This window comes from Aphanomyces invadans, assembly GCF_000520115.1.
Source record: "Aphanomyces invadans strain NJM9701 unplaced genomic scaffold supercont1.15, whole genome shotgun sequence".
Lineage (NCBI taxonomy): Eukaryota > Oomycota > Saprolegniomycetes > Saprolegniales > Verrucalvaceae > Aphanomyces > Aphanomyces invadans.
In genome coordinates, this window is record NW_008580160.1 from 241,067 (window position 1) to 262,779 (window position 21,713).

General features: G+C 56.9%; 12 protein-coding genes across 13 annotated transcripts; 5 read left to right on the plus strand and 7 right to left on the minus strand.

Annotated features, from left to right (window-relative positions):
- Positions 1-220: 220 nt before the first annotated feature.
- Positions 221-1,509, minus strand: H310_07742. 2 transcript variants are annotated; one of them, XM_008873231.1, is made up of 4 exons: positions 1,438-1,509; positions 1,058-1,386; positions 774-1,007; positions 221-731 (listed from the first exon to the last, which is right to left on the minus strand). In XM_008873231.1, exons 1-4 carry the CDS (start codon positions 1,461-1,463, stop codon positions 559-561), a joined length of 762 nt encoding a protein of 253 aa, XP_008871453.1. In that variant the 5' UTR covers positions 1,464-1,509; the 3' UTR covers positions 221-558. The 2 variants fall into 2 exon arrangements, with proteins under 2 accessions (XP_008871453.1, XP_008871452.1); XM_008873230.1 differs by having other exon boundaries at positions 221-1,007.
- A 125-nt stretch (positions 1,510-1,634) lies between these two features.
- Positions 1,635-2,320, plus strand: H310_07743 (hypothetical protein; the record flags this gene model as incomplete). Its single annotated transcript, XM_008873232.1, has 4 exons — positions 1,635-1,790; positions 1,846-1,938; positions 1,983-2,078; positions 2,135-2,320. 4 exons carry the CDS (start codon positions 1,635-1,637, stop codon positions 2,318-2,320), a joined length of 531 nt encoding a protein of 176 aa, XP_008871454.1.
- On the minus strand, positions 2,321-5,316 carry H310_07744 (hypothetical protein; the record flags this gene model as incomplete). Its single annotated transcript, XM_008873233.1, has 7 exons — positions 2,321-2,363; positions 2,411-2,592; positions 2,637-2,864; positions 2,906-2,968; positions 3,016-3,187; positions 3,232-3,380; positions 3,427-5,316. 7 exons carry the CDS (start codon positions 5,314-5,316, stop codon positions 2,321-2,323), a joined length of 2,727 nt encoding a protein of 908 aa, XP_008871455.1.
- Positions 5,317-6,116: 800 nt separating this feature from the next.
- H310_07745 (hypothetical protein) lies at positions 6,117-9,359 on the plus strand. The gene is made up of 2 exons (XM_008873234.1): positions 6,117-8,238; positions 8,285-9,359. Exon 1 carries the CDS (start codon positions 6,777-6,779, stop codon positions 7,803-7,805), a length of 1,029 nt encoding a protein of 342 aa, XP_008871456.1. The 5' UTR covers positions 6,117-6,776; the 3' UTR covers positions 7,806-8,238; positions 8,285-9,359.
- On the minus strand, positions 7,469-9,347 carry H310_07746 (hypothetical protein). Its single transcript, XM_008873235.1, has one exon. It carries the CDS (start codon positions 9,274-9,276, stop codon positions 7,807-7,809), a length of 1,470 nt encoding a protein of 489 aa, XP_008871457.1. The 5' UTR covers positions 9,277-9,347; the 3' UTR covers positions 7,469-7,806.
- Positions 9,360-10,260: 901 nt separating the features above from the next.
- Positions 10,261-11,893, minus strand: H310_07747 (hypothetical protein). The gene has a single exon (XM_008873236.1). It carries the CDS (start codon positions 11,800-11,802, stop codon positions 10,294-10,296), a length of 1,509 nt encoding a protein of 502 aa, XP_008871458.1. The 5' UTR covers positions 11,803-11,893; the 3' UTR covers positions 10,261-10,293.
- Positions 11,894-12,633: 740 nt separating this feature from the next.
- On the plus strand, positions 12,634-14,154 carry H310_07748 (hypothetical protein). The gene has a single exon (XM_008873237.1). The coding sequence runs from the start codon at positions 12,671-12,673 to the stop codon at positions 14,084-14,086; it is 1,416 nt and encodes a 471-aa protein (XP_008871459.1). The 5' UTR covers positions 12,634-12,670; the 3' UTR covers positions 14,087-14,154.
- Positions 14,155-14,504: 350 nt separating this feature from the next.
- Positions 14,505-15,944, minus strand: H310_07749 (hypothetical protein). Its single transcript, XM_008873238.1, has one exon. The coding sequence runs from the start codon at positions 15,934-15,936 to the stop codon at positions 15,034-15,036; it is 903 nt and encodes a 300-aa protein (XP_008871460.1). The 5' UTR covers positions 15,937-15,944; the 3' UTR covers positions 14,505-15,033.
- Positions 15,945-16,365: 421 nt separating this feature from the next.
- H310_07750 (hypothetical protein) lies at positions 16,366-18,626 on the plus strand. Its single transcript, XM_008873239.1, has 2 exons — positions 16,366-18,223; positions 18,279-18,626. Exon 1 carries the CDS (start codon positions 16,404-16,406, stop codon positions 17,412-17,414), a length of 1,011 nt encoding a protein of 336 aa, XP_008871461.1. The 5' UTR covers positions 16,366-16,403; the 3' UTR covers positions 17,415-18,223; positions 18,279-18,626.
- H310_07751 (hypothetical protein) lies at positions 17,616-18,604 on the minus strand. Its single transcript, XM_008873240.1, has one exon. It carries the CDS (start codon positions 18,497-18,499, stop codon positions 17,732-17,734), a length of 768 nt encoding a protein of 255 aa, XP_008871462.1. The 5' UTR covers positions 18,500-18,604; the 3' UTR covers positions 17,616-17,731.
- A 37-nt stretch (positions 18,627-18,663) lies between the features above and the next one.
- Positions 18,664-19,695, plus strand: H310_07752 (hypothetical protein). Its single transcript, XM_008873241.1, has 2 exons — positions 18,664-19,140; positions 19,189-19,695. Exons 1-2 carry the CDS (start codon positions 18,675-18,677, stop codon positions 19,635-19,637), a joined length of 915 nt encoding a protein of 304 aa, XP_008871463.1. The 5' UTR covers positions 18,664-18,674; the 3' UTR covers positions 19,638-19,695.
- A 219-nt stretch (positions 19,696-19,914) lies between these two features.
- H310_07753 (hypothetical protein) lies at positions 19,915-21,031 on the minus strand. Its single transcript, XM_008873242.1, has 2 exons — positions 20,481-21,031; positions 19,915-20,433 (listed from the first exon to the last, which is right to left on the minus strand). The coding sequence occupies exons 1-2, from the start codon at positions 21,022-21,024 to the stop codon at positions 20,012-20,014; spliced, it is 966 nt and encodes a 321-aa protein (XP_008871464.1). The 5' UTR covers positions 21,025-21,031; the 3' UTR covers positions 19,915-20,011.
- Positions 21,032-21,713: the final 682 nt, after the last annotated feature.

Sequence of the window (21,713 nt, forward strand, 5' to 3'; positions counted from 1 at the left end):
ATTTGTTGAAAAGTCAAGCGAGGCATCCTCTATAAACGGATAATCGAACGCACGACAACGCCAAGTGGGCAGTACGTACAGTTGTCCACGTACTGTCGGCCCTCTGTGGTACCAAATGTACGTTGTTAGAATTCCCACTTCCAAGAGTTATACTATACCGATATGCATATATGTTGACATGCATTGAAGTGTTATATTCCAAATGTAATGAAAGTTATAATTCCGCATGGATTGGCCAGCTACGTTCAAGTTGCGCCGTGCTGGATTCAACTTGACAATGCGGCACGATGCAGCATCGTCGGCAGCGGCCGCGGCGGCCGTGCTCGTCGTGCTTGGGCTGTTTATCATCTGGAGTTTGGCCATCCACCTCCCAAATCTCTCGAAAGCTGCGTGCATCGCTGAAGCTGCCATCTGTCCGTTGCTCGCCCGACTGCCGTTAGCGGTGTCCGTTTGGGTCGTCGGAGTCGTCTGCCTCGCACTCTTTGACATGAGTCTGCGCACCCTCGACATGCCCACAGCGCCTCCAGACGAGCACGTATACTGATCACTTGTCTATTCTTACTGCAACATCATGGCATCCAAGACCGTCGGCTGCAGCGAAAATGGGGCCACGATCGCATCAAACTCGGTCTCCGAACCGTCGACTTCGACGCGTACAGCGTGGAGGCAGCCACGAACGGAACCCGCAATCGTCTCCAAGTCGACGCCACTCGCGTACTCAAACATTTCTCCTGTCATGTTCGCGTGAATAGAAGACACGACGACGAGTCTACCTGGCTTGATCGTGGGCGTGAGACCCACCACCTGCGGCGAATGGCGCGGCAGAATCTCACGTTTTTGGTTGCCGTGGTCGAATATGTAGTGTCGTCCCGTGATTCGGATCGTGCTTGTCCCTTCATTGAACACACGGATGCGGTATGTGTATCGAAACCGCCTGGCCGATGGATCCGAGTGCTGGGGAAGGTACCGTCCCGTGGCTTCAATGAGGATGTCGTCGGTTTTGTTCACTGGTGAGCAAGCTTCATGCAAGTACACACGCATAGGAAGAGGTATCTACCACTGGAGGATTCGGCCAAGAGGCGCTGATGCGAAACTTCTTGCACCGCCCACATGAGGTCGTCCAGGTGGGACGGATCGCCAGAACGGAATTTGGTGCGCACGAGTTCGACAAAGTCAATATCTTGTCCCCTCCAAGGAGCGAGAAACCTCTGCAGCTTCGTCCAACGCGCCTTTTCGTCACCGGAGAGATACGAAGATGCAGTCGTTGGGTCACGGGCCGCGGGGTACAGTGTGCCGTGCCCCCATTGCTCTGGCACGAGTGACTCCCGCAGGCGGAATCCTGGGGCAGCAGCCATCTTTCGTACATCTCGAAGAAGCATCTTGTACCTGCATAGCCACGACGAGTTAGAAGTTGCGGCGCGAAGACAAAGCACGCACAAGGCCTTGATCGTGCTTGGACGCATGCCGCCGAATCGTGGGGACGGCGAGAACCAAGATGACGACGAGTTCTCATTGAGCGAATCCGCGCTCTTTCTGTTCAAATATTTAACCAATCAAAACCAAAACGCAGCATGATTGGATTAAATTCATTTATTTTAGCCAATAGGCGTGTGGCATTCGTGGACTTGCGCCGCATGGGCGACCGCAAGAGCGACGGCAAAGGCCGCGGCGGGTCGAGGAAGGGCCTGAACCCGCTTCTACCTCACAACAACCGCATGAGTAGTAGCTCCGCGCTCAAGATGACGGGGATATGGACCCAAACGATTGGATACGATCCATATGCACAGGAGGTACGTAGGGAAGACCTGGCTCGAGTCGTCGCGGTGATTCTGCACGATGGAACAGGGAGAAAACCGGCAGCAGGCTGAAGAAGCCGAAGCAGCGACGCGAGAACGTGCCAAGGGCATCATGGCGTTGGCAACGCTGTCGAATCAAGCGGTAAGTGGTGTGGTGACGTTCTCTTTCACGTGTTTCGCTTGTAGAATGTATCCCGCGGCGCGTGCAAAAAGTGCGGGATGATGGGGCACCTGACGTTCCAGTGCCGCAACTTTGACGTGGCTGTTCCCAAAGAGGACGATGTACGTGTGAACGCATGCATGCATGCTCTTACCACACGTGATGTTCCGACTCGTAGTCTTCCGACGACAGTAGCAGCAGTAGCAGCGACGACGACGACCATCGCCGGCCATCGCGGCGTCGGGATGAGTCGCCGCCAAAGAAAAAGCGAAAGCGCAGTCGATCTCCCAAGAAGAAGTCTAAAAAGGGCCACAAGAAGAAGCACTCGAAGAAGAAGCATCGCCAAGGACGCGACGACGATTGATTACACCATGTACCCGTTGCTGCGATACTGAAACTGGTCGTATCTACCAAAGGTCCAGTCAGCACTTGATGCAAAGCGGGGCATCTGTACAATTTAGTGCGAACGCTGCCGGCACTGCGCGCTATCAGCGCGACGGCATGCTGCTTCACGACATCCTCGTCAGCGACATCGACACACAGCCGGTCCATCAGGCGTCTGCACACGACGGCGTTGTCTCCTTGGAAGCATGGGAATGGAGATTGCAGCGACGTCATGCGGACGAGGGACATGATCTAATCGAGCATGAGCGACACGCAACCATGACAGAACGACCGACTCGGGTTGCATGCCGGCGCAGCGCGACCAGCCCTTCCGCCACGTGCGCCTGGAAAGTGGCCATGCCGGACGTGCCCATGACCGCGATCATGTCGTCCGTGAGCTTGAATGGGGCGCCTTCGATGCTGAAAGCTCCGCCTGGGGCCGTGCCAAAGCAAAACCCAAAGTCGATGTGCATGACGAAGCCTTCCGCGTGGAGCATGACGTTCCCATTATGGCGATCCTTGATCTACACGGCGTTGTTACTACGGACTACCGCACATATCATGCCTGGAGGACGTAGCAAAACAAGCTGTACGCCGCGAGGCTCCGCGTAAAGTTCCTGCGCGCAGCCTGCCGGGAATCGCTTTCATGCGCGCACATGCGACGGTCGGCGTTACCGCAAACGTGGTCGAGTCGGGGTCGCCGTATCGCTGGACGAAAACATCGACGAGGGATACCGACGCACACCCTGGCGGGGCCGCCGCGAGAAACTGCTTCTTTGCATCCGAGATCGACATGGAATCGGTGAGGACCTCCATGAGGCCGCAATCGTCGCCGCAGCACATGATCCTGCGTATGGAGTGACGTCGTGGGAGAGAAGGGGGTTGGCGTACGAGTACGGGCGAAGCCAGAGCTGGTCGCCGACCCCTTCACATCGAAAGATGTCGGTGAAGACATGCATGAGCTGCATCACAAACACTTCCTGCCGCATGTCGTCGAAGCTCTTGGCGATGACGGGCACCACGTCCCATCCTGGTGGCAACTACCCAACGCAATGTCAGCGGCACGAGATCGACGACGCACTGTACGTTTGCATGATTCGCGCGACTGGTGCGGATGCGGCGCTTCTTGTCGGCAAACGACTGCATCGCGGTCACGATCGACGCGTCGTCCGCGCCGTGCATCGCACACGAATCGAGGACGGACATGTTGGTTTCCGTCATCGACACGTCGCGGGACGACGTGCGGGCCATCGTCGTGGCGATCGGGGACAGGATGTCTGCGAGAAGGACGTCGGATAAATACACGACAGGGCTGAGCGCAACCACTGGCGCCCGAGCGTCACTCGATGGCGCAACGTGCACCGCTTCGAACCAGACCATCGTGGGAGCTCTAGCTTTGGTCGAGAAGACCGTGCCTTCGTTCACGATGACGTCCGTGATCCAGCACGGGTCGTCGAGGGGCAGCATGGCGTGGGCCGGCATGGTCGCGCGCAGCCGCTCGAGGACGGCCGGGAGGTGCTTCTTCCGGTCCCGCGGGTTATCCAACTGGAGTTTAAAGTTCTGACTGGCCACAATCAACGAGTTGACGATGTGCATTGTGTCTCGAAACACGACGAGGGGGGCCGCGTGGGATTGTGCAGACCCGCGATCCGTCTCCATCTGCAACTCTTGGAGCCACTCGAGCATGTCGTCGGCATTGACCATGCGCCCGCGCAGGCTTTCGGCGTTTGTCGACGGCGGAACTCGATGGGTGGGGGCTGGCAACGGATCCACGAACGTTGAAAGCACGAGCCAAGCATCGCGCACCGTGTCGATGGCCTCGGCGGTGGTCGCGCCCAGCCATTGCCCGAACACGCTGGTGACGGCCGGGCTCGAAGTTGGGTGGTTGCAAAGCAGTGAGGACGTCGCGGTGAAGAGCGACTGTAGCAGGAGTTGCCGGGCTTTCGATGTCTCGGGTTCGAGGCTGCTTCGTTGAAACAACGTGTCGACCATGTCGGACGTCACTGTGTTGTTGTCCGTGACGCTGAGCATGCTCGTGTAGCATTGAATAAGCGAAATGGCAGCGTACCGACTCGGGTCAGCCAATGCGCCGACTTTGGCGGCGTCGCATTCCCACGACGACTTGATTGCTAGAGGAAGGGACCGCCGGCACACCCCCGCGACGAAGGCGAGGTAAAAGAGCTGCATGTTGACCGACTGGGACGTTGAGTAGAAGGTGATGCCCCAATGCAGAATCTGAGGCCAGTACATCTCGATTTGGCTCGGACAAGTGTCCATGAGTCGGGCCAATTGGCACAGAATGGTTACGATCATCATGGGATTCTGGTGGTACACAAATAGCCCCATGACAAGGCTCAGTCCGTCCACTTCGACCGTCGAGTTCATTTTTGCTTGCAATTCCATGTAGGGCCGCCGTTCTGCGACTCCAAACCGCCGCCAATGGCGCGTCTCTTTCCACATTCCGTAGGGTGACTCGATGAGGTCCGTCAGGACCGATGCCCACGCTGTCAGTGTATCGCAGACGGCGGCAGCGCACGCAGCAAAGCGATCCGCGTTTCCGGCCGAGTCATCGTGAGTAGGAGATTTGGGAGCGTTGTTGTTCAATGTGGCCATGAGCGCGTGCATCCACGCATCGCGCTCGAGCCGCGACTTGGAATAGCACGTGTACGTTTCATCCGTCATCGTTGTGATGAAGAAGCGTTCGTTGAGGAAATCGGATGCATCAATCGACGCATCGCGGCAGTGAACAGTTGCGACGGACTCGTTGCAAGTTGTCCACGTGAGTGTGCCGTCCTCGAGCAGCCAGCACAGCGTTCGATGATGTGGTGCGTTTGTCGCATTCTCCGTGCCAGACGCGATATGCAGAGCCAGGTGCGCCTTGTACACGAAGGACCGTCCTGGGTTCAAGCACATCGTGAACGACCTCGGCGGCACCTCCGTCGTCGAGCTCTCGGTCGGGTGTTCGTCGACCCCCATGACTCAAGATGTGTAACTTTTCCTCGAAAGTTCATTCGCCCAAATTTGGGGATAGGAGACTCTGTCGGGACCAAAAACACCAAAGAAATGCAAATGTTTCCAACAATTTCAAGTTTTAGCCAATCCGATCACTGGAATAGCAAAACGTTTGCCGTGACAGACGATCGTTTGTCGAATGCATGCTGTGATTGGTCAATAAAATATGATTTGTCGTCGATATTTCTTCCTTTTCAGCGTATTTGAGCCAATCCAAAGGAGATTCACTTGCAACCTGTGGAAGTTTTTCGTGGGAAAAACACCTGCGGGTTGATCATATGAAGGCAACAACCACACGACAGATTTCGGGCACACCACTGCGAGACGTCGCCTGCGTTGTGGCCGACGACAAGCAAAGAACTTGATCGCGAACACAGCGTGGCGAGGACGCCAGAAATACGATTAGCCATGCCACCAGAGTCCACAGAACGGCACGCCCTTGAAACATGGGTCGTCTGCACAGGACCAGGTAGCTCGATGCCACGCAGCTGTAGCTCCAACGCAGTTATATCGGATAACATCGGCAAGTGCGTCAACCACTTTGGCAAACCCATCGCCGGGGACGGCATGGGGTAGGCACAATTGGTCTCGATAGCTCTCTGTCGACCGGTTGCTGATGTGGCGACAAGTAACAGCCAATCAAAATCGATTCTAGATCAGGTGGACCAATCATATGCCAGGACTATTTTAACCAATCCAAATTGAAATTGATATCATTCTAGCCAATCATAGTTATAGTATCAAATTGCATTAACGGTTTCCTCCAAGCAGTGTCGCGCGTTGTTGTTGCGCCATGGCGCTGCGTGGACGACGACACCACGGCCGCGGCGGAGATCCAAAGACCATGGAGGAAAGTAAACCAAATGTGACGAAAATGCAGGACCCAATGATTCCATTTAGTCGGAGGCCCCCTCGCGTTCCTCACGTATTCACACAGCACACGTGACGGACGGGAGACGAGGCCGTCTCGAAACCCAACGGGATCACCATCCACAAGGCGTCGAATCGATTGCCCCCTCCCGAGCAAGCCAAGTACAGCAACCTGCTCTTCACACAATTCGACATTCCTCTCTGTGAACTGGCGCGCGTGGCGGTGGAGGATGTGCGGACGTCACCCGCTACGCGTTCACTTTCACGGATGGGTGTGGCACGATCGGCAGATCTCATGGATGAACTCACGCAGGCACATCAAGCGTTTCCATCGAAAGTGTGCGCAGTGCTGGCGACCAGAGATGAAGGGCGACCTGGTTGTCGACGCACGCTTGCTTCCCCGAATGCTTTGCCTCCGCCCATCCAGGATCAAGCACCATGTGTGGTCGACCTTACCACACTCTAAGTGAGATCCAGCGCGGCGACGATGCTTCCAGCGCTGCCCTTCGTCGTCATGCTCCTAACAATCATGGCCACCACCCACCACTGATGGAATGCAATCGACGAGATCATCGCGCTGCTCCTTCAACGAGGCGTCCCCGCTTCCGAATTTTGAAACGCAGACGCAAACACTACATCGACAGCGTCAACAGCACATGGCGCTCGACTGCGCGATCGCCTCGACGCTGTGGAAAACACTTGAGCCTCCAGCACTCCTTCTGGACGCCAACGACACAAGCAAAACAAGCCAATTGCCCCCGATGGAGGAGGTCCATGACAACCATCCGTTTCGAGGCCAAACAGAGGGAACGGATCGCTATCGTGGCAAAAAGTCCGGCAGCGCCACATCACCGCCGCCGAGTTGGGCGGAAAGCTACAACGCGCCGTGTTTCTCACGAGAAGGAGGAGGCACGTCTCGTTTCGGCATGCGGGCTTCCAACCCACAAGAACGTTTTGTTGCCGTGAGTTCGGCGCTCGCGACTGTCGACCTGCCATCATGGCGCTCTGAAGCGACGCAAGTTGACATGGTCCAAGGCAAATTGTCATGCCAGTCGGTGAGACCACGTCTGCACGACATCCGAGTCGGATATCGCAATGCCCATACGACCAAGTCTGTCCTGCGTCAGCGGCGGCATCCTCATCGTCGGCAAAGTGCAGTTTTTTCGGGTCGCGACATTGGCCCGATCCAGTGCGCGACACAAAACAAAACCTTGGAAGAGAACGCCGATGTTTCTGCGTCGCGCGCCGCGGCATACCCAAACACCTCGTGGAAACTCGTTCGACAGCATCGGCCCAGAACGCCACCACAGCAGCACGCGGCACGGCCCCGTTCACCTCGGCCGCAACTGCAACTCGCGACAAAAACGCATGACGTCCCACACAACGTCGGCGCGCGTTGGAGGACGTCGACAATGCCAAGGCGGACGGATGCCTTGACACCACGACCTGTGGTCCACCGAGACATATCGACTATCGCGATGGAGGGCATCCATCAAGACCAGCTCGTGGCAAGCGCCATGCGACCTAACCTGGACGCGAGATCTGCGCCGTCATGGACGATGAAGGGATCTTTTTCTGGTTAGTTCAAAAGTCATGGCCAGGCGTGGCGACGGCGACATGGTCGCCGCCCGCGTTGTTCTTGACGATCGCTTGGACGCGAGGACACACTTCGACGTCCTGGCCATGGGTTTCATAGCCGAGAAGGAGCAGTACGGTCGCGGCAAGCAGCATGGGAATGCCTCCCGCGATCCACATGATGGTCGGACTCGACCATTCGGCTTCGACCATGAGCGGCATCACGTACGGGCCAGCAATCGCGCCGATGCGGCTGAACGCGTTCGGGGTCGAGCATCCTGTTGCGCGGATGCCCGTGGGGTAGTTTTCTGGCGTATACGCATACAACGCTCCCCATGCACCGAGCATGAACCAACTCATGAACGCACCCGCGATGCGCAGGTTCCACTGAGTGTTCTCGACGTACCCAAACGCCAGCGCCGACGCAAACGAGCCCAAGAGGTACCCGACCAGCGTGTTCTTGCGCCCGATGACTTCGACCAAGTAGGCAGCTGACAAGTACCCTGGAAACTGCCAGAACACGATGAAGAAGATGTCCCACGTCGACCCGTTGATGTTGAATCCGCCCTTCTCCTTGCCGCGAATCGTCGGCAGCCACACGTAGATGGCGTAGTACGAAAACGCAATGAGGATCCAGACCGTCCACAACACGACCGTGCGCACGAGAAACTCGCCGCGAAACAGCACGAGTTGGCGTTGGAAAGGGCTGAGCGTCGACCAGATCGAGTCGCCAGCCACGTCGGCTTTGATGTCGCCCGTCGTGGGCGACACCCCGTGGGCGCATTCGATCTTTTCCACGATCGCTTCGGCCTCGGCCGACCGACCCACGGAAGCCAGCCACTTGGGCGACTCGGGAATCCAGAAACGGATCACAATCGCCCACAGCGCAGGAATGCATGACAGGTAGAATACGGTGCGCCAGCTCACGACCTTGACAAGCTCCAGACCCAACAGCACGGCGAGCATGCACCCGACGGACCAGAACGACTCCAACAGAACGATGATGCGGCCTCGGACGGCCGTCGGCACCAACTCTTGGACAAGAACCGACGCGACCGGCAATTCACCGCCCAAACCGATCCCCGCGATGAAGCGGAATGCGAGCATGGTGTCCACGTCCGACGCAGTCGCGCACAACAGTGTTCCCAGCATAAACACGAGCAGTGTCATGGCAAACATATTCTTGCGACCGTACATGTCGGCGAGCTGGCCAAACAAGACGGCGCCCACGAGCGACCCAGCGAAGGACGCCGATCCGAGCAATCCCTTTTCATGCGCGGTCGGTTTGAGCTCCTTCATCCAGCCACCACTGCCACCCGTCGCAGTCCCGAGGTACGTGAACAGAAACACGTCCATCGCGTCGAAGGCCCAGCCGAGCCCGGTCTTGAAGAGGAGGGCCCAATAAGGACCGCTGATGCAGAGGAAGCCCGTCAGCGGTAGGCTGTCCAGGCGCTGTGTGATGCTCCGCACGTCGGCCATGCTGGGCAAAGGCGGCGAGTTGCAAAATGACGAGCAAAGGTCGCGCGGCGCTGGTTCCTGTCGTTTGCTATCGGGTTTGTCCCATCGATCACTTCGAATTGGGCAAAACGACACCGTCGTTACCTGTACAGTACCCAAGCGCCGTCGACTGCAAGATGACGGCCATGTTGACGCAGATCCCGTCGCAATCTGTCACATCTTGCGGATGAGGTGGATGGCCCGCGAGAAGAACCGGGGGACGGCACAGATGGCCTTTCGAGACAGCATGCCGCGACCATTTGTACGGCACTTTGGTGTAGGACAATCGTTTGGGTAAAACCTGTTGGCAGTGAAATCCCATCGATCAACATGCGACACGATCGTCCAATCAGAACCCATGTTCGATATTTAATAAAAAGTAGAGTCGACGTTGATGATTGGATAAAATGTGTGGACGAGCGAAGCCAAGTGTATGTAAGAATTTCCATGATTAGCCAATGAAAACGTCGTAGTTTTAATATTTTTATACAAGTGGGACGATTTGGGCAAAAGTCGGGGTTGACGATCTTGGGACAACGTACAACTTGGTACAGGGACATGGCGGCGCATGCGCTCGCCGCCCCTTCACCAAGTGCCCTCAAGAGTGCAGGCGCACATCCTCTTCCATCTCCACGGGCATTTCGTCCATGTTATCGTTGTGGCTAACGAGAAGCCGACACGGCCAGCGATGACTCGGGCCCATTGTGACGTGGGCTGACACTCCCCTGCGACCCCTCTAGCGGACATGAATCGGCGCCGTCACACATGAGCCGCCATGTGCGACCTCTCGGCGACGATTCGGATGGATTCGGGCACGACAGGCCACACACAGACCCATTACTGGGGTCGCGACCAGCTGACCCACAGAAGCATCCTGGTCGGGGCTGTCGTGGGCGGGGAGATACCGAGCAGTCGTTAACTCAATCGGCGCGAGAGGCCAGGTGGAAACGTCGCAAGGGATGCAGCGATGCCGATGGAAGAATAATTAGATGGGTTCATTTACTCGAGCAAGTCGGGGTACGGGCTGAGGAGGTCGCTGAGGCTGCTGGGGAGGTCGACGACGGGCTCGCCAACGCCAAGGACGTCGTCAATGTCTTTCCCCCGCGTTTCGTACCCAAACACAAACAAGATGACGCAGCACGCGATGAGGATTGCGCCGTTGAGCCACATGATCGATTCCGTCGACCACTTGGCTTCGACCAGCATAGGCATGACGTACGTGCCAGCGATGGCGGAAATGCGGCTGAATCCCGACGGGTACGACGCCCCCATCGCGCGGATGTTGGTCGGGTAGTTCTCTGGCGTGTACGCGTACAGCGCTCCCCACGCGCCAAGCATGGAAAACGACATGAACGACCCCGTCGTCATCAAGTTCACTTCGGTCGGGTCGACGTACCCAAACATGAGCGCCGACCCGAACGAGCAAAAGAGGAAGAGCACAAGCGTCAGCTTCCGCCCGATCTTTTCGACGACGTAAGCGGCGGAAAAGTACCCCGGGATCTGAAACACCAAGATCACGTACATGGACGCTGGCGTGCCGTAGATGTCAAACGCGCCGGGCTTGGTCGACACGATTTTGGGCAGCCAGACGTAGATGGCGTAGTAAACAAACGCAATGCCGAACCACACGATCCAGAGCACGACCGTGCGTTTGAGGTACTCGCCGCGGAAGAGCAGCGCGACGCGCTGGACCGTGCTGAGATGGCGGTACGAAAACACATTCGCGGTTGGGTCATCGACATGTGCGTCCAGCTTGGCCGTGTACGAGTACACGCCGTGGGCGATCTCGATGTCCTGAACGATTCGGTTCGCGTCGTGGTTCTTGCCCACGGACGCGAGCCACTTGGGCGACTCGGGCACCATCACGCGGAGTATGATCGCGATGACGACGGGAGCCGTCGAGACAAAGAAGACATGGCGCCAAGTGAGGTACTTGATGAGCTCAAATGCGAACGCGACCGCCAGCAAGCAACCCACGGGCCAAAACCCATCCAACAACACAATCACGCGGCCGCGAATTGCTTTGGGTGACAACTCTTGCACGAGCGTCGACGCGACGGGAAGCTCGCCGCCGAGACCGACGCCCGTGACAAAACGGAACGTGAGAAGCATGCCGTAGCTGTCGGCGAGGCCGCACATGACCATGCCCGTGAGAAACACAACCATCGTCCACAGGAACACCGGCCTTCGTCCGAATCGATCGGCCAGACTCCCAAAGAGAAACGCGCCGACAAACGACCCAGCAAAGACAGACGACCCAAGAATGGCCTGCTCATGGGACGTGAAGTCGCGGCCTTTCGCCTTGAATTCCATCGTGATGTGCTTCATGCAGTATGTAAACAGAAACGTGTCCATCGAGTCCATCGCCCATCCAAACCCGGCCGCAAACAGAAGCTTGAGGTAGTAACCTGACAGACCACCGCACCCGCGTTTGGCGCCATGGAGACTATCCAGGCGCTGAGAGACCAGCGCGACGCCGCGGGCGGACGGGACCATCGTGCCCGACATGCGCGTACTCGTAAAGTGGTCTCGATCTTTTTGGCCGGGATGCCAGTTGCACTCGAATACAGTGTTTGTCCCAGTATTTCCCACTTGCCGCCTTTCTCAACGGGCTGCGGTGGCGGTCGGGACATGTCGGAGCCATCGTCAGCCTTCTCGGATCGAGCGGCTCATGGTGTGCCCGCCGCCGTCCGGTCTCGACCGTCGTCCGTGCTTGGCTCCATGCCGTCCGCATGGAGACAGGACCTGATCCCACCACTCTCGCGAAGAGGAGAGACGGGTGAACTGATACGAGTGCATAGTGTTGGCCCCGCAATGGCCTTGTAGTAGAAGACTAGTAGTCGGAGTAGTAGTAGGTCGAGCGAAATTCGGGACACACATTGCAACGAGTTACCCCAAAAAAAATCAAAACAAAAATAATAATACCTGTATCACAAAGCCAGCATCGGGGCAGAAGAAAAAGGACCGAAAAAAGTCTCCATCCCCATGTGCACACGTCCTGTCAATACTCGGAATCGGATGCACATCGCGATGTCCATCGCGTTTGGAACGAACAAACGGGATTCGGCGATATATGTTTCGAGTGAAGGAGACGAGCTGTACCAGTATGTCCATACAAACATCACTGGCCAAATGCCTGTACGCTTCTGCTACACGCAAAACATACGCATGCCACAACTCGGCCTGGCTCCCAGACGCAACAAGTTGAAGTATAAGGACGCGTGCGCTAAGTACGACTTGCCTTGGCAGACCTCGCATGTAAACTGTACTTGTACAGCCCAACACTTACGCACTTAATGGAGACATCCCGTTCATGCAGCCAATCAGGTTGGGAAGAGCGCCAGCATAACCGAATTGGAACCATCCTCTACACACCATGCCGACGGCTCCGCCGCCTGGAGCTGCGCCGTCGACGACTGCAGCGGTACACGCTGCCCAGGACAAAGCCTCTCCAGAAACCTCTACGCCGAACGCCACACCTCTAGCTCCCACTGCCTCCATCTTACCACCGACCACAAATCCTAACATCACTGCAACCAACAGCTCGTCCACGGAACAGTCTACCCGACAGACCACACACGCCGACACGACTCATCCGCTATCGTCAACAACGGCGCTGCCATCGTCCACTCCCACCGATTCTGCGGGGATTGCTTTGACAACTGCACCACCCGCGACGATTGTTCCGACGTCAACAACTTCACAAACGACAACTCCAGCTCCCCCAACTGCTGCAAGCACAGTTGACACTCGTGTCTCTCCAATCACAACAGCACAAAGCCACGCTTCCCCGTCGAACGTAAAGATCGCATGCATGTCGGACACATACGTTTGTCGGAGCGGCCTTCTCGTGTCTCGAGATCCATTGAACGACTGCAAGTTCTACCCGTGTCGCGATGCTGACAACCTGCCCGAGACATCTTCTCCCTCGTCCGACGCTCCGACCGAACTTGCAAGCATCGAGACTGCATCAACTTCGACGGTCGTGGCGAACTCGTCTCATTCCCAAACGCCCGAGAATCTGAATTGGACCGTCGCCGATTCTTCCATTCCATGGGAAATCTCGGATGCAGCTCTTCGCTCCTTCCACATGTACAATGACTCGTCCGTGTGTGACTCTCTCGCTGTCGGAATTGCCGCCGCGGAACGCGCGGACCTCCCATCGCAACTAGCCCTGTTCCATGTCGTCATGGAGGTCAACTGCACGTTGCGAGGTGTGAATCAGACGTCTGGCACTTTTGTCCTGGACATTTCGACTCATGATGGCAAAGCCGAGTTGACACGGTGCGGCCTGTGGGCCAACGGCACAATGGCGAACTGGCTGACCAAGCGCAACCACACGACGACGTGCCAGACGCCGCAGGGCCGCCGCGAGTACATCCAGCAACCTCTCGAGCACACGATGCATCTCCCAAAGGAAGGAGTTAGCACCGCTTCGACAAGTATGTTTGGGGACCTAGCTGCCCTCATGGGAAAGCCGACCGTGCTGTACCTGTTCATTGCGTCTGTCGCGGGCATTGTCCTGTTGGCGTTTGGGTTTGCAGTTGTGATCGGTCGGCGACGGCTGGAAGCGATGAAGCGAAGGCAGATGGAGCGAAGCATCCTCGAGGAGGTTGCCACGGGTCGCATTGAAGAGCGCGCGCGGGAAGCGGAGGAGCGCCGCCGCCGGCTCGAGGAGCAGTCGGAAGATGAGAAGACTCCCACCGAGAACGACGCATTGGATTACATTGGCAAGCGCAAGAAAGATGTCGAACCGCGACGAGATGGTCAAGCCATCTTCACGATAGAGTAAGCCAGCGATGATTATGATCTCGTCATAATTGTCCGCACACCCACCTCTCAGCATGACGATCACGTGTCCACATGGTACCCAGCTGCGATTGCTCGATCGGCCATACGGTGGGATCGAGGTCGGCGTGCGCTCGCATATCCGATCCAGCCCACCGGAGAGTCAATACCCTCCATTCAGGGCATCCAACCAGCGCGAAAAGATGCGGACCTCCCCTGGATGCTACCGCCGTCCTCTACATGGCACGGCGGTGCCGTCGGCCATGGTCCTGTCCGTATGTAATGGGCTTCCCCCCCTGCCATATCATGACGAGTTGGATTTTATCCGGACACTTCCACTCACCAACTGCCAATTAGAATTGCCCAATTCGAGGCCATCCGGATACGACAATGTCCCCCTTTCCCACCACATTCGAAATCACCCTCGAGACAAGTATGGCAGAGCCATCGGAAGCGCGTCAAGCCTCTGCTGCCGGCGAGACAACGCCAGTCGTGACCATTGTAACACCGTCGGCCGCTCCAACGACCACTGCAACCACCGTTGTCCCAACGACGACTTCGACGACAACTGCGCCAGAAATGACCACGACAAACGCTTCCGCGGCTCCCGCAGTACAACCCACCACGTCGGCCTCCACAGCAGCACCTACCGCGAATTCCACCACAGAATCAACCGCCCCAGTCACACCCCATTCGGATCCAACGCAAGTGACCTCTTCAGCCCCACCTGCATCCTCGGTCGCTCCTGAACATGCAGAATCGGCGACGGTCGCACCCACCACTTCTATTGCAGTCGTTTCAACGGCAAACACCACGACTGCAGCCGCAGCTACAACTGAGACCATATTGACTCCTGCTACCACCAGTACAGTCGCGCCAGCAACGACGGCCTCCCCAGCTGCGCCTGAAGTCACCACAACTGCCACACCAACTACCGTTGCTGCCACCAATTCAACCGTCTCGACAACGATCGACGCTGCTACCACAACTGCAACCCCGGAATCCATGGGTTCCGCCAATGAAGGCGAAGAAGCGGAGTGGATTGGTATTGACGATTCCCGTCCTGACTCGTTGGTGAAGGCCTCGACTGCTGCGTTTGCCACGTACACAAACTCGACCTGCGATGCATTTCACGTCGACCTGGTCTCGTTCGAAAAGTTTATGGGCAACACGTCCAAGAGCGGCGGCCAGATGTACTCGGTCGTGGCACACGTCAAGTGCAACAGCGACGACGACGATGAGGTTGGCGGCGAGTACATTCTGCATTTTGACGAACGCCAAGTCGACGAGTTCAAGCTGACGATGTGTGGCCACGTCAAGGACTCGATCGTGACCAACTGGATTGGCGTTGTCAACGGCACAGAAATTTGCCAGAACCCAGTGCAGAATGCCGACTATGCCAAGCAAAAAGTCGAGCACGTCGAGCACACGTCGGCGATCGCAGAGTACTACCATCGATTGGAAAGCGGCGACCCTTTTGTGATTGCCGCCGCTGTCGCCGCCGTCGTCGCGGCGGGCCTCATTGTGGCCGGCCTCGTCATGATCCGCAACCGATTCCGATACCACTCGACGGCCGCGGGCGACAGCACGGATCACCAAGTGGGTGACGAAGAGGAAAGCAAGGAAGAAGACGACGACTCGGACGAAGACATTGAACTCGCCCGCAAGAGCGGGTCCAACCTGGACGAGGTTGTACTTGATGAACCGGAGACCACCACGAGTCTGAAGGCACAGATGAAGGTGGACACACCCGGCGTCAACCAGGAAGCAAAGTTTACGATTGAATAGAAAGCATGTAGGCATGTAATTCCGTCCCATTCGCCGCAAGTGCTCGCCATGCACCAAACGCCGCATTCCTTACCATCATCCCATGTGCACCAGGCTCGGGACGATATCCGTCCAGCGCAGAATCATCACCTCTGAAATTTTATGCAAGGTGTGTGCAACGTCCTCAGTTAAAATAATTGAAATTTCTGCATACAAAGTACAAGTGAAATTAAAAGCGAATGTCGTGATGAGTGTCGACATCGATAGACACGCCAAAGGACGCCGCTGTTCTACTGTATAAACCGGACAAAGAGGGCTCGGCGATGGCCAGCTCCATCGATCTGGAGCTGGCATGTGATAAAGACGTCTTCATCCTCTTGCAAGAGGTGGTTGTTGCAGAAGGTGGCTGGTATCGCGCCCTCCCGAGTGCCATGCCCGATTCCGTTCTTCCAATATCCGGATAAACCTTTTGAAATGGATATTTCCAAGGCTCGAAAGTTGTGCCCATTTTGCACTTTTGCATCATCGCTTCTTCCGTGGATAGTTGAGCAGGCATGGCGTGCGTCGAGGACTACAAGGTGTGCGAGGACATGACGACGGGCGAGATGACTCAGCTCATGCGCGACCCCAAGAACAAATGCAACTACCCTCAGTGTCCAGCCGGCTCCCGTGAAGTCGAAGAAGGCGTTGACCCGTATGACACGACTCCGGTCCCTGCAGCCGCACCTGGACCTGCGAGCTCCACTCCATCTCCGTCCACATCCAACAATTCCACAGGACAAGTTACGGCGACGTGGGAGAATATCGATTCCAGTCACTCGGGTGGCCTTGCCAAAGCGTCGTACGCAGCCTTTGCTGCGTACAACAACTCGAATGTGTGCGACGAACTGCATGTCGTGGGGGTGTCTTTTGAAAAGCTGGTCGGTGCTGCCCCGTCGGAGCCGCAACAGTACTCTGTCGTAACGCACATCACATGCAGCCTCGCGTCCGAGAAGCAAGTGGTGGGCAAGTACATCCTTCACTTTGAAGAGAACCCGAAGGACCACTTTGAACTGACCACGTGCGGACATGTCGAAGAGGACGGAGGCGTCGTGAACTGGATCACTGTTGAGGAAGGCTCCACGGTATGCCAGACGCCGATCCAGAACGCTGCGTACCAGAAGCAGGTCGCCGAGCATGTCGATCATGAACGGCCTGTCACGTCCACAAGTTTCAGTGATTTTGTGGAGAAGCTCAAGGCGGGTGACGGGCGCGCGATGGCCGTCGCAGGTGCCGCCGCTGTGGCGTGTTTGTTGTTGGTACTCGTGGTCGTGGTATTCCGGACCCGGCGGGCGCGGTACCACGAGACAGAGACGGCTTCATGCTCGGGGACTCCGACCAACAAGATCGGCGAGGAAGCCGACGATGCCACAGACAACAAAGAAGACGATGAAAGCAGTGAGGAAGGTTGCAGCAAAGCCTCCACCGACGATGAGGACGACAGCAAGCCGCGCGAAAGCGTTATCATGTCAGCCGATGAGGTCGGCGCGTTTGCCAACTCGCCCGTCCTGAAGCACCAAGTCTAGAAGCGCAATGGAGACGTGTTTGTATGGTAGATGGGTGCAGGACGGAGCATGATGGGATGTGCACCTACGAAAGCGAGCATGCCAGTATCCCGAGGCAAACACGCGGGCAGGTCCGGTCTTGAAAAGTGCTCGGAGGGATCGAGAGGCACGAGGGCAGCCCTCAGGACTCGCACGGAAGTCGTGCACTTGTAGGAAGATCACTGCCAAATGCTCGAGGGCGATGTAGGTGCAGCAGGTGCACACTAGGTGCATGTCGTGATCTCTCAACGAGTACGAGGCGGGTGCAGAAGCGGTTCAATCGGCCAAAACGATGGATTCTATTGACTGACTACGCCGTGAGAGGCCCCCGCCGCATCCAACGCTCGAGTCAGCTGAAGAAGGTCCAGTGCGTAGGCACCGCCTTGGAGGCACACGTCAAAGTGCTTGATCTCGTGCTCCTGTATCGCCTGGAGCAGCAAATCCTCCGACGCAAGCGGCGAGCCACGGAATCCAATGCGCTGCTTCATCGGAAGACCGACGACGTCGCACCACGTGAGCGCTTCAAAGGCTTCGAGCAGGTTGTCTTGGTCCGCCAACTTGTCGACGCTGTCGTCAAGGGTTATGATACCCACACCCGCGTCCGCGAGCAAGCTGCCGGCGAGTTGAATCGTCACGTCCGTCGATGCGAACGCGTGCGTGAGTGTCGCCTTCACCGGCAGTCCGAGTTTCGACGCGGCAGTGCATTTCTCGAGGACGTCGTCCCAGTCCTCGCGCGGAGATGTGCACGAGAGGTCGACAGCCAAAGGAGACAACGACGGAGTCCATGGAGGGTACATCAAGTAGATAGGTTTGTCATGTGCCAAGCTCACCAACGCATCTTTCCAGGCAGGGTCGGCAACAGTGATCGAATCGAGACCCAAGGCGGTTGTTGGCTTTATCGTGGTCGGCGGCGAGAAGACAAGGCCGTGGACATGGATGGCGTCAGTGTACGTCACATGCTGACCAGACTGGCTGTCGTAGTAGCTCACCACCGTCCCATGCCGCCGGCAGAGCTGCTTTAGCGTTCTCGGCACGGCCGCCCGGTTCAAACCCGTCCTCAATAACATCCTCTGGTGGTTCTTCAGGCGAGTTCATACGAACTGTATCATTTTCTCGGAAATGGTAGTGTCATTCTCTCTGAACCCGAATAAATTCAGCCATATTTTGTGCAAAAAATGGAAGATATTTCTTGAAAATGCCATGTACATATCGTCATCCCTACATCCATATTTCGAAATCGAAATGCCGGCAAGCCGTCTGGCGTTCCTCAAGCAAAAGAACGGCGCGTTGCGGTTCCCAGGGCAGACCGCCTTCCTCGTAGGTGCCACTTCCGGGATTGGGGAAGGCATAGCTAGGCGACTGGCGAAGGCTGAATTCAATGTGATCATCGCGGGTCGCAATGCCGGCAGGGGAGCCACCGTGGTGAAAGAACTCAAATCGATGTTTCCAGGTGGAGACCACCAGTTCGTGTCATTGGACGCACAGTACATTGGCGGGATCCGCGGCTTGTCCCATCAATTGCCGCAAGTGGACAAGTTGATTCTGACCCAAGGCATTGCGACGTTGCAAGGCCGGACGTTGACGTCGGAAGGAATCGACCAAAAGATGGCGCTGCATTACTATGGTCGTATGGCGCTCATCCAGGAGTTCCTACCGCGGCTGCGGCAGTCCACGCAGTCACCGCGCGTACTCTCTGTCTTCAGTGCAGGTTTGCCCTCCATTGTATCGAGCCACAACATGACTCACACGAATGCAGGCGTTCACAAGCCGTACGAAGGCTACCGAGAAGACCCGGACCTACGGCACAGCTACACGCTTCAAAACGCTGCCAACGCCGCGGGGTTTTACAACGACCTCATGTTAGACGCGTGGAGCCAAGAGGACGCGAACGCAGGGATTGCCTTCGCCCACGCCGCGCCTGGCATTGTCGCGACCAACTGGGGTACCGAAATGCCGTGGGCCGTGCGCATGGCCCTCAAGCCTCTCAAGCACTTCCTTGCAAAGTCCCCGGACGACTGTGCCGAGTTCATGTGTGACTTTTTACTGGACGCGTCGGCATTCCCGCCCATGTCTGGAGTCCATCTCATTGATCAGCATGCCGGCGTCGCGAAGAAGACGAGTGCGCACACTCCTGAGGCTGCCGCCTTTATCTACCACCACACGCTGTCTGTGCTGGACCAAGCTGAGCACAGCCATCGCGAATGAATCGAGTGTGCGCATCTTTTAAGGATCAAATGCATCACTTATTCATGCACCGCTGAAAGAAGCCCACCACGCACGAACTCATCTATCGCATGAGGCATGCCGTACATGGTGAAGTTCATCATCGGGTCGGCGTGTGATAGCTGCGGGTTCCGTCGATAAGTGGGCAATTTGTGACCATCACGGGAAGGACTGAGACCAGAGCATTCTGCCGCATCTCTGGATGAACATGGCTGCAGGCGAGTCAGGTGGACGTGGTTGCAGTGATCGCACGCAAGCGCTGCTCCTCAAAATCGACGGCCACATTGTATACGTCGCCAGAGTTTACGACAGTAAAAAAGCCTCTCTACTGCTGTGGGCCAGAGTCCCTTGGCTCACTAGATCTGCTTGAGGCGGTCGAGGGTATGGGCTGCGAGAAAATCGACGGCTTCCTGCGTGTGCGCTGCCGTGACGTGAGCCGGATCGCCCACTGCGTTCATCAAGTGCAGTTTTCCTGGAGTCATGTCGTCTCGGAGGAGAAAGTCGGCCATAAACTCGCCGCAGTCGGTTTTGGATTTCGCCAGCAACTTGAGCGGCTTCAGGATCATACGAATCGCCCACGGCATTTCAGTTCCCCAATTTGTGGCGACAAATCCCGGCGCGGAGTGACCGAATGCGATCGCTGCGTTGGCCGGCGCTTGGCTGTACGCATCCAGCATGAGATCGTTGTAGAAACCGGCGGCGTCTGCAGCGTTCTTCAAAGAATACGACGACTTGAGCTCGGGGTCGTTCACGTAGTTGTCGTACGGTGAGTGCACACCTACACGGACCTGGTGAGCGACAAATGCTGGTGGGGAGGTGCGGAACCTGCACTCAGCACGGAGAGGACGCGAGGCGAGTGCTTGGACTGCCGCAAACTCGGTAGGAATTCTTCGATGAACGCCATGCGGCCATAGTAATGAAGGGCAAGCTTCTGGTCGATGCCTTCCGACGTGGGAGTGTATCCTTGGATTGTCGCAATGCCTTGAGTCAAGACTAGCTTGTCGATGTGGGGCACCTCCGCCGACAGTCCTCGGATCTTCCCGATGTATTGGGCATCCACGGGCAAGAAGCGGTACGTGCCAGAAGGGTGGATCGCCTGCATCTTGGCCACGATGGCGTTCCCGCGGTCAGCGTTGCGACCCGCGATCACAACATTCGCCCGGGCTTGAGCTAGGCGAAGCGCAATGCCTTCGCCGATGCCCGACGTTCCGCCAACCACGAGCGCAGTCTGGCCCTGTAAGTTCGCATCGGCATTCTTTATCTTCACGGCTTCCAGACGCATGGCGGTCGTCGATTGACTGTAGGATGCGATCGACGCAATGACAACGACGACAACGGCCGAGATCGCCGCCACCTTGCTTTGCCGCATGGCTTCGAAATGACCAACATTCCACTGGATGGACGTATGGGTTGGAAAGTGTTTGTACCTTGTACGTAAAATACGTGCAATACCAATATTGCATCGCAGCGACCACCATTCTCGTTCACAATAAGCGCCAGGATCTAGTCTACAAATGTGAATTTTGTTGTTCGAAGTGTAACGAACGTGCCGAACAGCGATCGGTTACGCGGCGGAGGTCACGCCGCACGTCGTCAAGGACCACGGTCGCAAAGCGTCCGTATTGCCATGGCAAGGCGCCATGGGAATCTCAAGGAACGGCTGCACCTAGGTGCAGCCTCGGATCTCGCCGCCGTCGCACTGGCAGCGGTTTTGGATATGCCCATGGCGAAACGACCGAGGGGTTTCGTTGCCTAGCACGGCGACGAGTGTGGTGCCCAGCCAGCACAAATGTCAGGGCTCATTTCGCAATTCGCTATGTTCACCAAAACCTCCCTCATTACCTGCATCTGCATCGCCGCGGTCGCGCTAGCGCCTGGTGCGGACGCCCTCAGCCGCGATCAACTCATGAAAATGGTCGCGTCCCAGCACAAGATGACCAAAGACGACATCGACAACGATCTCGACATTCTGACGAGCAACAAAACTCACGGAAATGCCACCCATCTTGCGAATGATGAACAAGGCGCAAACTTCGACGACATCGTAACGACCGAGGC